Raw genomic sequence first — 14939 nt, 5'->3', positions numbered from 1 at the left:
GCACCCAGGAGTGTCTCTCAGGGTATGACTCCAGCACCCGCTCACTCTCCTGCCTATGGATTCTCTCTGTGAAGGACAATTTCAGTGCAATGGTAACAACTCAAGAAAACAAAATGCTTTGTAACTTTCAGCGGGAAACGGGCTGTCAGGACAGTTTCTCTTCCTGCACTCTTTCCATTCACCCACAATTAATGTCTGCAGTTCTAAAGGAGCCCTGTCCCCTCCCCCTCATTCCCACTATAAACTAAACTCAGATACTGCAAGTACACAGAGGGATTTTCAGATTTCCACCCACGTAAGCAGTTACTTGGCACATCTGATGCACATGTGAAATTGGTTCACAGGGGCCAGGGCAGGCACCCACATCTCCATTTCTAGCTCAACTGAGCTTAAATTTTATCATTTATTTGATTTCAGAGAAAAAAATACACAAATTACTTTACTTCACAGAGGAAGAAACCTCAGCAAAGTATCTTTTCTCCCCTGGCAGGGTTGGGTTACAGCTCCCCCACTCCCACCCACGCAGCTGAACCCAGCGCCTGGTCAGCCTGAGAGCAGCAAGGAAATCAAATGCACATGTCAGCATCCCCCTCTCCTGCTCCAGCCACGAACCATCCCAGCAGCAGAAGATGTGCCAGGGAGTGGTATACTAGCCGTGTCTTTTCTCAGATGAACTGTACAGCAAAGTCATGTTCGCTTGGCCTGATCAAAGTCTTGGAAAGGTAATACTCCAAAGGTTCCCAGCACAGAGTTTTCACACCAAAGTTCAGAGCTCTGGGATACACAGGCAAGAACTTCAGTGTAACAAAGTTAATGTTAATGCTCATTAAAAGTGGACAACAAATATTTCCTTAAAGGAAATTATGCCAGTCTGATTAAGCTAATTAGTCTAAGTGCTAATTAACAAATATAACTGACTGCAAGTCTAAAAAAAATTGCTATATTATTTTCATTTATAATAGTTTCTACAGAGAGAATTCCTCCTCCCTTCTCACTTGCTTACTTAAGCAAAATACATAAACACTCAACGTAATATCGTCATCTGCCTCACTCCAATAATTTTTATTTAACGCTAATCTGGATACTTGTTTTCTTACTGAAGTTGCCTGTATTCCATATGTTGCTTAAAAATAGTACCTGTCATTTAAGACTGCGCTTCACCATCATTTCCATAAACAGCTCTAAGTAAAACAAGAACAACTAAGTCCAAGTTACAAATATGCTTCTCTCTTGTTAGGAGATGCAAGAGAACAATTTTTATTTTAATTTATCTTATTTCAGTGAAGTGCAATGCTCAAAGTGAAGAAAAAGCTAACTATGTAGCTTGTAAACATGAGCTACAATTCAGTCATAAAGCTGCCAAGCAGAAGAACCATGTACTCAACTTCTCAAGTTGTTTTGCCATGAATAAAGCAAAGGTGAGAGCCTTCTTTCAGCATAAGCTTTACACTAGTGGCACTTGGCTTCTTTTACTAAGAATCTAAGAGGAAGTAACAATTTATAACCCAGGGTAAATCAAAGCAAAGTGGCTTTGATAAACACTGGAGCCTATCAATCACAAGGAGACGCTGTATCAGATTGCTGAGGAATTCCAGAGCTCTCCAGTGGCTCGGCAGAGCAGAGCCATGGGTCTCTAGGAAAAGCCATGGCTAGCTGAGGGCAGGTGGCGCAGCACCACAGCCTGGCACCGAGACTGCCAGCTGCCCAGCAACATCCAGGAGTAGCCAGAGTATTGCTAGAAACACATCCAGGAAGCAGAGAACAAAAGGGAAAGGAAACCAAAGACCAAGTCGTGCTAGGAAGCCTCAGCGTAAGAGACACACATTCCGCTGCCAATTTCTTCTGAACAGCATTGCTGGGAATCGAGTGTCTGCATCAAACTGGTTTTCAGACTGATGAAAAATGAACTTATGTTTATAACCAAGATGAGAGCTCTGCTAGAATTTTTCCCTAGTAGTTTGGTTTGGCACCGAAAACAGAAAGGCAAAGAGATCATGAGATGATAAATCCTATTAACACACCTACTGCATGTTCAGAAGTTTCAGGTTTTTGTTAGGGAGGCTGGGAAGACAGCAACATTTCAGGTCCACATACACAGCTGAAGCATTAAACCTCTTCTGCATATAACAGAGTGTCTAATGAATGTGCAGGGAAAAAAAGGCGAATGGTGAAATAAAGCTGAAAATTTACCACTGCTTCTGTTTGCAAACAGATGCAGGAGGAACCAGACAAGCATAATATTTGGTAGTCTGCATAATTACAACAGATGTCTATGTTGGATAAAGTGGCCTGTACGGTAGTTACAGAGGCAGAGTCTAACATACATAAATAAAATCAAAACAGCTACTTATTATCAATTTGCTTATGAAGAAGGAGAAGACAGTTTATCTGGTGTTTAATATTTATAGCTATACTTAGAGCAATATTCACTGCACCCTAGAAAGAAATTCAGATCTACTACCTTAAGCAAAGTGGGCTTCAAAAAAACTGGATGTCAGACTATACAAATGAAGTATTAGTTTAGGCATAGTAGACTTTATTTTGGCACTTTAACAAATGCTTTATTTTACAGCAGTGGCACAGCATTTGCCAGAAATTTTCTTTTCTTGGCACAGTTATTTCAAGCAGTTATTTTACTAATTGAAGTTCACTAAATATTGCACAAGATATACCTGTTAAATTCTTACCCTGTTTTTACTTGCTGAACTTCTATGGCTTTGAAAAACTTGCCAGTTCAGTATAAGTAAAAAGCAATATATTAAATATTTTAGCACAGGATAGCATTTGTTTGTTCCTAAATGACCACTGAACTTGGGACAGCAACAAATACAAGTTGCACAACTCTTATCTGAAGAGCTACCAGATCTTATTTACAATATATTGCCATTTCTGAAAAGCACTTCAGCTTGACATCCTGAACACCTGTATTTGGGAATCTCAAAAATAAAAGACAAGGAGGTCAACAGAGCAGAAGACGAAGCCATTTGTCTGTTACAAAGCATAATATAAGGAGGCAGACTAGCATCTTCTCCCTGTGTCCCTCTATCCAGCACCTATCTAAGTTCTAAGCAACAGAGACTTGTCTCTTCTACTGGGAATACTTCTTTCTTCTCTTATGAAGATACTCCACTTGTCTCAACTCTTCTGCTGGATTCTGAGCAGAATAAACCAAAATTCTCCGAAGGGATGGGGAAAAAACAAACGCGAACAGCAAATCAAAAACAAATACACACAGTAAATGAACTGGGGTACTCCTTTGAATTTTACAGTAGGGAAAACAACATTTGCAGGAAGAACAGGCCCATGTCAACACTGCCATTAAACATAATGCAAAAGTTGAATGTCCCACAGCTAATACACCAGATGCAAGACTTAAACATTCCCACTTCTCTCTGCCACCTTAGCAATAAATCTGGTGTAAGGATCACCCTGATCAACAGCCTTTCTTTTTTTGGTCTGGATTTTTTAAGATCTACTAGATGTAATCTGTGACATTAAAACATAAGCAAATAGACATAAAATGAAAAACATACAAAAGTATATCACAATAGAATTCTCAGTATTAGGCCACATGATTTATTCAGTAGTGTTTATGTTCCCAAATTACAATTGTGTCTATCCATGTAAGACTACAAAAGTTACCATTAGAATTGTCTGTGCTTATAAAATACCAACATTTTCTTTTACTGTTATATACTCACTAACACCAGTCTGCAACGAGTCACATATAATCATAGGCACTTCAAAGGCTTTAAAGACGTTTACAACTTAAATGCATTTTTAAAGAACAAAAATTTAAACCTCTACTTGTACCTTCAAATTGCAAATAATTAACAAATACAGTGGCCTTAGAAATCTGCAGCAACTTCTCAAAATACTGTTAGAGTCTTTGGGTTTGCTTAGGTTTGTCAGTAGCTTACTAAAAATCTTCTTTACAGGAGATTTGTTTAGTAAGAATACGACTATACAGTTTGCAGTAATAATCCAATTTTACACGTTAATTTGCTGTTACAAATCTCACTGAAGCTACAGGTACGCTGAGAAACAATGCAAAGTGTAAAATTGATATTCTGACACTTAAATTTATACAAAGTGGAGGCTGAAGTTTACATAGCTGAAAAATTACATTTACACTAAAAGTTACTGTTATCTGAATTATCTGAAGACAAATTGCACCATGACAACTACAAAAAGGCATTTTTTGGAAACAGATAAATTAATGAAATAAAAACTAAGTTGTAAGATCAATCTGAGACATGCTGACCAAAATTAAACAACTTTCATTGAACCATAGGATAAAAACAATAATTTTCATTATTTTATATTTATGCATAAAGTTTTAAAAATCATTCAGTGAACATAAATGGTTTTATAAAATAATGCTTTGCCACTGTTATTCACAGAACACTGCAAATGTTAAGTTTTTATTTTACATTTTTAAACGAATATGTGAAAAGTTTTAAATACAATGGGGTTTTATCATAAAGGGGCCATAATGGCTCTTTAATGAAAAAAAAACTTCATTATTCTATGCAAAAGCTTTATTTAAAAAAGTTCAGTGATCTCATAAATAGAGACACTAAATAGGAATTTTATGCATAAAACTCCTTAGTTGGTGCCTTTTGATAGGCAGCACACGATGGTTTACGTTCACCAAGGTCGTAACTGCCTTCATCCTTCTTTCTCATGCGATACACCAGCAGCAGGATAAGGAAGATTGCAAAAAGAAAACCAATAACTCCGCCAGCAATAACAGCTGTAATCAAAGAAACAGAGATTCACAATATGCCAGTAAAACAAGTTTAGCACCATACTACTTTTTCATCTCACACAATGAGTTTGCTATTATTTTCAAATTGCAGGAAAGGGCTCCCATTATGCAACTGTCTTCATTATTAGTATCCTGAAATATACTGTCAGAAAGCTTGTTTGCATTCATGAAGGCAATCATTTAAAATGATATTCCACTTAAAAGTCAGAGATCCAACAACCCAGTTTTAAAAAAGTTATTTTTTTCAAAACCTTAGCTAAGAAGACCACTAGTACTGCCAGAGCATAAAGCTGTCTTTCAAACTAATTTTTCAACAGTTACATTTTCAACTAAAAGATTTTGTTATCCTAGCTAAGAAATGGACTTTTACTTTTCTCTGTCAGTTTTCACTCTGACTCTACACTGAAACAAACTTCCTATTGATCAGTAGTAATAGGAAAGAACACTTCATGCACTTTTGAGTGTGTGAAAAGTATCAAGTCCTAACCAGACCTCAGGAGGAAACCCACATGCTTCCACTGATGTGGATTTAAGGTTATTTCACATTTTGATGCTCATAGGAAGATGTGGTCCAAAACTATGTGACTTTCATGGCTCCCAACTCCCCTTCCGAATACATGGGGGGAAAGTATACCTGTAAACCCTTCCTTTAGGCAAAAAAAAAAAAAAAAAAATCTCACAGGTAGTGAAAACATTGGTGGCCATGTGCCTCCCTGGATTATGCATAGAAATAGACCCTCTTTATCTTAAGGGATCTCTGTACCCTAATGGATTGTGCTTATCCATCCCTTTCCACCCACCCATACCTGCCATGAGCTCCTCCCAAGCATTGCTTATCTGCACCAGATGGACCAGACAGCAATGTGCTCTTGGGGGGTGAGAAATACATTTCTTCATTACAAGCATCAATCAAATTCCAACTCCTTTTCCGAGCTGTGGAAGCTCCAGATACTCAGCCGGCAGCGTTCAACTTGCGGGCATCAAATCAATTAGCAACGGACTTTGCTATTAAATATTTCCCCAAGATGCCCAATTTATTCTCATCAAATCAACCACTTGCTACCCACTATGAATGTGCTTAGTACTAATGTGTTTAATAGTATCAATCTGCCAAGAAATCTGGAATGCTGAGTTTGCATTATTTGATACAAAGATCCTCTCTGTTTTATTTCTGGTGAAACAGACCTCGGCAAACACTGCCTCACCTGCCAAAACTTCTGTTCTCTGGAAGAGGTTTTCTGAATGCTTCTGAGTGAGCACATCAGTATCATCCCCTGGCTCATCACTCTTTTTCTTGGCATCCATCTCAGGCCTTTCTTCTTTCTCAATTTCTTCAGGTGACTGTGGCACAGAACAGAAACCTGAGCATTGCTTACAGAGAGGGCAGACCAAAAGTTGGCACATTCACTGCCTGCTGTGGGCAGTCACGTAGCTGCGGCTCCACGCACATACTGCACAATGCCAACACAACACATAGGAAGCTTTTAGAGCACAGAAAGCTGGTCTAGACATTGTAATTGGATCTATTTGTCGTCATCATGTCAAAATGAAAGCACTGCCCATAAGTTTAAATCCTCTGAAAGTACATTTAGGAAACAGCTCTTAATATTGCCTATGTTTATCAGTATAAAAGCCTCTGAATGAAATAACAACTCCAAAATTAACACATCAGATATGTTATATGCAGAACATCTTTGAGAGTAACTTAGTATTATCTATGGTGGTAGAAGGAAATACTAAAATATTAAATGGAACCTGCCATTCAAACTACAGCCAAACCATATAGCATCCTCCTTTGAGAAGGGAAGTTTCACACAGAATTTTTGAACAACTCTTCCAGAAATGTAGAAAAGGTACAACTCAGACTGGAAGGTATCTTGAGAAACTGTCTAGTGTACCATGATACATTGTTTTGCATCTTTCTTTTCTTTCATGTGAAATCCAGATGCTGCCATACAGACTTTCTAGTAAGAATGAAAACAAACAGCTCTGTAGTCATTTAGCAGGCTGTAGTAGTAAGTAAAGTTTGGGAGTGCGTTCTAATCTATATAAATAGAAGACTTAACATCAAACCATCAAGAATGTACAGTGGAATAATTTTAAATGGTCTTGCCCTCCAGCCACGCACCTTTGTTTGTGCAGGCACCTTGGTCTGCATTTTCATTGTGGTGGTCTCAGCCCTGGATGCATCACTAGTTGTCGGTAACTTTGGAACTGTTCTGGATGTTGTTATCACTGCACTGTCCTCATCTTCCTCAGCACCTGGAGACAAAATGTAACATTTCATTGACCCATGAAATTCTTTCAGACCGATTAAATTTTTTACTATGACACCAAGGTAGAGGTGGTTGCACAGCCCACCCTAGGCAAGTGGCCTAGATGACAATGCCTGCTAAGATAAAGATGTGAGTGCAAACAGTGAGCCTGAACTGTCAGGGGGATACTTGCCCCAAGTGACTCCAAGAAAAAGGAAGGGAGTGCATCAGCTGGAATAAGCAGCAACCAGGAAATTACCATGATACTTTTCGAATGGAAGAACCCTTCCTGAAAAGAGGTATGAAAAGAGCTTTAACACTTGTAATAGGGGCAAAAAGTCTGGAGAGAAAGCAGCAGCCATCAGGCCTGTGTGACATGGGCAGACCCAAGTGTCATGGGTTCTGATGAGGTCCCACTGTATCAGGGTCTCTGCTGGAGCTTGACAGTGCCACCACCCACCCTGTGGGTACCCTCAGCAGCTCCCTCCAGCTTCCTCACAGACACCTAGAACCCAAACCCTGGGGTGCAGAGTCTCCTCCTGGGCGAGCCAGGAGGTGTTGGTGGGGCCCCAGGCCCATATGGAGGTACCCAAGTCTCCCACAGCAAGGGTGTGTGGGCAGAGGGTTGGGTACACTCAGATAAGGGGACCTTACACACCCATGGCCTGTGAGACAGGTGTCTGTGTGCACGTGGCACACATTGGATCAGTTACAGAAAGTGATTTAGAAATTTACAGTGGCTTGTTACCATTTTATAAACAGTAGGTATTGTGCTTGTCTGTTGTGCTGTTGATATTAAGCCTAAAAGTACAATTCAGTGATGGCTAGTTAATTACATACCATAAATAAATCAATGCACTTCTTTAGTCTTATTTAAACCATATAAACTGAACAGTTTTTGCCTGTCACACAGGGCTTCAACAACAAAATTTCTCTTCTACAGCACATCTGTTGAATTCTGAAAAACTAAGCAGTTTCTATCTACAGGAAGATTACTTTATATTTCAGTCACTAGGAACTCACATGGTTTTAAACTCCACATAATTCAGAAGCTCTTTTCTTTTGAACTGAGTAAGAGGACAAAAAACTCCCTAAAGATTACCTTAAATTTAATTTCCTCCACATTCAAAGCCCTGCTGGAGTATGAAGGCTCCTTTAGAATAATGTAATGGACATCTCTAATAAATATCCTTTAGTGATAGTGAAAGGAAGAAGACACAGGAAAGAGACTAAATTATTAGCAAGGCCTGAAAGAGGAAAAAAGAATTGACCATTCTTGGACCACTCCTTAGGAATCTGAATGTGTTCTGCTCGTTACAGGCACCGGTTACCCAAGTAACCCTTGGGTAATAAATCTAGCAAATGTGCATAAGAATAGTTTCTAACAAATAAAACGCTCCTACAACAGAATAGTATGACTCACTCATTCCAAACTGATTTTTTAATCTGTTTTTTTAAAGACAGAAGACAGGCTGAAAATATGAGCACAGTAATGATGTTTTGAAGTCATGATCAAGAATTACATAAATTTGGCATTTAACAAGACAAAAAACTAAAACAATTTCTGTATGGTAGAAAAGAAAATTTAGAATAATTAAAAAAAGATACTGGCACAGAATAATACTGGAAAAAAACTTTTAGAGATACCAAAATTACAGCACAACTTCTCGAACGAAGACCTCACAACAAGAATCAGGTATTATCCTGAAATGCAACTCAAAGATCAAAAAGTCGACATCCTGCTTCAAAACAGAGGTGTGGAAAGGCATCCAAGAGGAAAATTTTTCTGGCTTTGACTCAGGTGTTTTCTTTGAGAAATAATGGCTCACTGGATAGCTCAACCTATTTTACCTTGTCAAGTTCCTCCATATTACACAAAGCTTTCACAGGCAAGGAAATTAAAATTGATTATCAGATTAGAGATCTGATAAAACACATCTTCTGAGTACAAAAATGTATTTTCTTCTTTTTAGGGAATGAAAAGTCCCACTTAATCACAACTGCTCCTCCAAATCCTTAAATGCCACCTTTGCTTCAGGCAACGGCCGTGTCTGCCAGACATAATGGAGAGATTATAGTCTGAACTCTTTGGCTAAGGAGGATGCAGACCCACATTCCTTCAAGAAATGGGCAACTTTTCTAATCCCTGGACTAGTCACTAGATTTGCACCAAAGGTACCCAGCTCTTCTTCCATACAGCTTCAGAGGAATTCTCACAATCCCCAATATGTTGAAGCAGCTATCATTTAGGCCTGATTTGGGTACCTGCTAAGACACATCCCCCATGGTTCCTGCTTTCTAATCACCTTTAAACAGGTCTCTGCTTGGCATGGGATAGATCTAAACAAGGAGAAGACACCTCCCTTGCTAAACTGACAGTAGTATTTTTTGAATTACCTGTAAATAGGAACAAAGGACCAAAAAATCCACTCACTAATTCTCTCCAAAACATAGCAACACATAGTTTCATATTATACTAGAACATATTTCACATAGTATCATGCTCCCTAGAAAGCAGAAAAAAGAGCATCACCAAATCCAAATAAGATTGGAAAGAAAAAGCCTACAGTGTTATGAGTGTGACTTCCAAGTAGGTTTTTAAGAGGAATACTGTGAAATGGTTGGAGTAGAAGAACTTAGTTCTTCCTCTGGAAAATATCACTGTTTTTGTAGCTCGATTTGGTCAGCTTGGGTTATAGTGCTGGCTATTCACTGCCTTGAGTCCCTCTTATTGAGGGCACCCTAAAAACCCCAGTAGTTAAACCCATAAGCCATCTCTTTGGTAGAGCTGAGAGCTCTCAACCATCACACACCATCTTTTATCCACTATAACGTCTTCAGGATGTCCAAATGCTGTCCCTGTAGTGGTTAAAATAACTCTAAATTGTGCTGTAGTATAAGAAATATCTAATATAATCCTCTCAGTAATGTGCCTATTAACCATCCTTGGGTGACAGGAATGTGAATAATTTTTAACACTCTAAGTGCTTGAGGAAACTTGTCAGGAAAGCACAGAAAGTAGAAATTACTGTACAGATAGTAGAATTTTTTGTAGAAAAAAGCCCACAGTAGTTAGCACTCTGACTTGCAAAGCAGCCAGTGATTAACACCTGTCAAAAAAATCCAATCACTTCACCCTATCTTTTGGCATCTTATTTGTGTGCTGTTGCACAACACACTCTGGGAGTACCACCACCACAAGCAAATTAGTGATCAGGTGGGCACACACACAACCACCATCTCTTTCACACCTTCCATCTCTATCAGCAATGTGACACACACCAAAATTAAATATTTTTAGCTCACTTATCTCTCCTCCATTCACTGAACAGTCCCCAATGCAACCCTTAATCAACAGAGTGTTAGGCATCCAGAGATGACACTGTAAACATAATTCTGTACCCATAATTCTAACTGCAGCTGAAATAAATTGAGACAGTGCAAGGATGTCACATCTCTGCTAGCTCTTACACAAGGAAGAAAAAACAAAGAAATCAACAAAACCTGAGGGAGGATTAAAAATAATAGCCCTAACTATATTGAAGTATAAGATTCTGTCCAGTGCATCAAAAACACACTTTCAAACAGTATCACAGTAGTTTTTTATGTCAGAAGACCTGGAGAACCAGGCAATCAATGTCATGAAGCATGTTTAGGGCTGGTTTAGCAGTTGACAGAAGTTCCTGCTCCAAGACAATCTGAAACTACTTATGAGTGGGACCATAGTACATGGAAAATGATTCTTTGCTGTGTTGCCTGCACCATGGAGGGGAAGCACAGCAGGAGAGGTGTGACTTCCAGGCACACTGCCATACAGGCCAGGAGCAGCCCGTGCCAGCCCTGGACCCGTGCAGCACCCAGGAGAGTGCCTGTGCCCCGCAGTATCCCCATGACCATGACACAGCCCCCCAGCCACATCACCCCCTGTCTCCAAGCCTCACACCCTGCTGCCACAGGACTCCCAAACGGTCTGCTGGCCTTGGAGCATAACACCAGCTTCCCCCTCGGTCAAGAGCCAGAGCAGATCTGCTCTTGTGTTTCTTGAAGAAGCTCTAACCCAATGACAACTTTTCTCCCGGAGCACTCCGCAGTCACAGTGTAAGAATACACATGGTTCATCCTGAGCCAATGTTCTCAACTCAAGCTGCTACTGACTGAGAAATATTAGGCTGGGCAAGAAAAGAAGGGGAAGGAAAAATTTGCATGATTTTCTGATATATATTACCATGAGTGATTTTAGAGAAGACAGTTTTTCAAAGAACTTACAGATAAATCTGACAGAGATGGTACCTCTCCTTAACGTAATAGGTAGTCATGCTGCTTAGCAGCTACTTTCATTTATCTCCAAGACCAAGGCTCTATTAAAATCTTTTATGCCAGATGAAAAAGTAGCAATAGTTATAAAAGCATTTCAAGTTGTATATAGGCTGGGAAAATATTTTTACTTTTTATTATTGTGGTATATAAAATACCAGTGCTAAAAAGAGTGATGATAAACTGAAGCATCTCCTCAGAGATGGAGACTACAAGAAGGAAACAATGGACTAATTAAATCACTATGGATATTCTACTGTTGATATACAACAATCAGAAGGCAGGCATGGCTTCTCTAGAAATTGTTGACCCATGGATTCAGATTCAACACTTGGGCAAATGTAAAACAGTAGCTGAATGTACACTAAAAAAAAAACAATGAAGGGAAAGAAAAGAAAAAACCAGAACATCATCACCTTTGCTACTCCTTATAAAAAGCCCTCAGCCAATTTCTAGTTTGAAATGTGTCAGGCCTACAGTGACATTTGTCCATGTTAATGCTGCTTGAGGATCTGCAAGGGCATTAATGGTGGTGCTGACAATTCCTGTTTATCTCCACAGGCCTGGTGGCAGCTAACAATTTTCACAGCAAAGAAAGGAGTCAGCAATGTTGTCATCTTGGATCTGTCTGCTTGGACTATGCTTGCTACATAGCAAGAAAACCACTCTTGAGTGGGAAGGCTCTTCCTGCTAGAAACATTACATTACATCACTGAGTATCAAGTAAAGAGAGAGAGACTGAAGATAATATAAGAAACATTGATCTGCAGGACACTTTCAACAGAAAACAGAGAACAGTAAGTATAGGTGGAGTAGGGTGGAAAAAATGCTACTTTGCTTCCCTGAACTAAAGACTTTTTGCTTGGTTCATAAATATTAGATCTGGGTATACTGTCAGATGAGCTCTTTGCAGGGGCACCCAGCTTGTCTCAGTCTACAATGTGACTTTCTCTTTCTTGTAGGAAAGAAACGAAGATTGCCAGAGCCAGCAGAAGTGCACTCCAACTTCCACCCATGGCTCAAGGCTGAGCACAGGAAAAGAAAGAAGATAAAGACAAGATGTTAGTGTTGGTGATGTCTAGAAGTAGCTTCTGTATTTTAGCCTTCACTTTTACAAGAGTCACAGAATTGTTAGGTCTGGATCTCTGGAGATCATCCAGCCCAAGCTCTCCACCAAGGCAGGGTCACCTAGAGCAAATTACAAAGGAATGTGTTTGTCCATGTGGGATTTGAGTGTCTCCAGAGAAGGACACCTACAACTTCCCTGGGCAGCCTGTGCCAGTGCTCTGTTTCCCTCAGTCTCAAGAACTCCTTCAACCTGAGGTGTTCCAGTTTATGGCCACTGCTCCTTGTCCTGTCACTGGGCAGCACTGAAAAGAGTCTGGCACCATCCTCTTGGCACCTGCCTCTGAGGTGTTTATAGGCGTTGATGAGATCCCCTCTCATTCTTCTCTAAACAGGCCCAGCTCCCCCAGTCTCTCCTTTTAGAGATGCTCCAGACCCCTCATCATCTTTGTGCCTCTCTGCTGACCCTCTCCAGTAGCTCCTTGTCTTTCTTGTACTGAGGAGCCCAGAACTGGACACAGCACTCCAGATGTGGCCTCACTAGGGCCGAACAGAGGGACAGGATCACATCCCTCGACCTGTTGGCCACTTTTCCTGATGCACCACAGGATACCTTTGGTACTTCTGGCCACGAGGGCACTGCTGGCTCATGGTCAGCTTGTCACCCACCAAAAATCCCAGGTCCTTCTCTGCAGGGCTGGGTCAACGCCCAGCCTGTGCTGGTACTTGGGGTTATTCCTCCCCAGGTGCAGGACCCTCTACTTCCTTTGTTGAATCCTGGGTTAATAAGATCTGAAGCCAGTTCTTGTGTAGTCTTTTCCACTTCAAAAGCAGGTCTGAATTTTCAACAGTCCATATTAGAAACAGCCAAACCCCACAGAGGGATAGAAAAAAACTACACTAGACCATTCTACATACTATTGTCAACCTATTTCCTTTTCTGTAAATTACCAAGTCACCAGCATCTGAAGACATGACAGAATGGGATGCTCACTGAAAGCACATTTTTCTGGGGATCAGAATAGCCCTTAGACAATCCTGGGAACTGAATGAAATCATCAATTCACCAATATATTTTTTTCAAATTAAATATTAAATTTCTCCTCAAATAAGTCTATATCAGGGAGGTCTAATTAAGCCTCTGATCCCGCTGGGATGTCAAATTGCCCCAACAGAGGACCTCCAAAACACAGGACATCACCCAGATATTAATGATGATGGTCCTGGATTTGCCTGGTAACACAATCAGATGTCTGTAGAAAAGAAAAACAAAAATCCATCTGAAAAATCTCACATGTGCCTTACAGATAACATAAACAAGGCACTAGAAAAAGGGCTTATCCTTTGAAAGTACACAAATTATATATAAGCATTAAGACATATTAAAATAAAAGTACAGTGACAAACATGTCATTAACACACTTGGAAAATAAATGGGATTCCCACTACAGCTCGGCAAATACTCATAACAATAAGGAAATGTCTTTTCCAGAACTACAATAAAATCCTGCATCCAGCTTTTGACATTTGGAGTCTCCAAGCTAGTCCAGAAGATACTCCTCAAAGAGACTTTCAAAGAAGAATGATAAAGGAGGTTTCACTGACACTTTTTTTGGAAAATTTTGAGCTAGCTACATGTCTCTAATGAGTGTTGAAGTCTGAGAACTCAGTATGTTGTATTTAAGAATTTTTTTATTCACAATATGGATGTAATTTCCTCAGAGAAAACTCACAGTTTTGGCAGTATCTAGATTTCTAAATGTAAAAGAACAGCAACAGAAGAGGAATGGACACTAAGTTTATGTGAACCTGACTGCATATAAGAGAAAACAAGAATGCTGCTGCTATATTTTCTTACAGAGTGCTAAATTAGTATTATTTTATGGGAGAACTAAGCCTTCTCTAAACCTTATTACTAAACTCCTGAGAGATCGACACAGAAATCAGAGGGAATGGAGAGAGCCAGCAGAGAGAAAGTAACACAGTGAAATGGTGCAACTAAGGAGTAAGAAAAAAGAGCAGAAAATTAATACTTCAAACCTGGCCCACAGAGGTGCCCAGTGCTCTGTAAATAGCAAAGCACTCACAATAGTCCCTGAAAGTATCATCTCCATCTTATAAAGCACAACTGCACAGATTTCCCTGAAATAATTGCATTACTTCTTACACTTTTAAAAATCAGTTTGTGGCATGTTGTCTCACCTGAACCTGACCCAGAAGAATAATCATCATCATCAATTGGATAGACGCCTGACGCTTCTTCAACAGAGCTGTTGTCAAGGTATAAATCTTTATCAGAGGTCAAATCTGCTCTCTGGAAAACAGATAAGAGGGAATGGTTAAAAAGAAAACAGTTCTCCAGTGCAACAGTCTCTTCATGTTCAGTTCTATTTTCTAAGTTGAGAGTGGTACACTGAAGTTTGCACTTTTGGTTTACGCCACGCATTCATCTAAGTTGTTACAGAAATTTGTAAAAATTACAGCATTACAAAACAAAACAAGTTCTAAGGCTGCACAATGAAAACCACACTTCA

At 39.7% G+C, this 14939-nt stretch overlaps 1 protein-coding gene across 1 annotated transcript in view; it reads right to left on the bottom strand.

Moving 5' to 3' along the window:
* Positions 1 to 2513: 2513 nt before the first annotated feature.
* The window catches only part of SDC2 (syndecan 2), a 59563-nt gene continuing 47137 nt past the window's right edge, over positions 2514 to 14939 (bottom strand). The window contains exons 2-5 of the mRNA XM_058831271.1: positions 14608 to 14719; positions 6900 to 7033; positions 5977 to 6112; positions 2514 to 4756 (exon numbers count right to left, since the gene is read on the bottom strand). Of these exons, the coding sequence (XP_058687254.1) occupies positions 4593 to 4756; positions 5977 to 6112; positions 6900 to 7033; positions 14608 to 14719 (546 nt within the window). The 3' untranslated portion in view covers positions 2514 to 4592. The remainder of the gene's footprint in view (positions 4757 to 5976; positions 6113 to 6899; positions 7034 to 14607; positions 14720 to 14939) is intronic.

Source organism: Poecile atricapillus, chromosome 2, assembly GCF_030490865.1.
Source record: "Poecile atricapillus isolate bPoeAtr1 chromosome 2, bPoeAtr1.hap1, whole genome shotgun sequence".
Lineage (NCBI taxonomy): Eukaryota > Metazoa > Chordata > Aves > Passeriformes > Paridae > Poecile > Poecile atricapillus.
The sequence above is the reverse complement of the archived record's forward strand: the minus strand, read 5'-3'. Positions and strand labels throughout refer to the sequence as shown.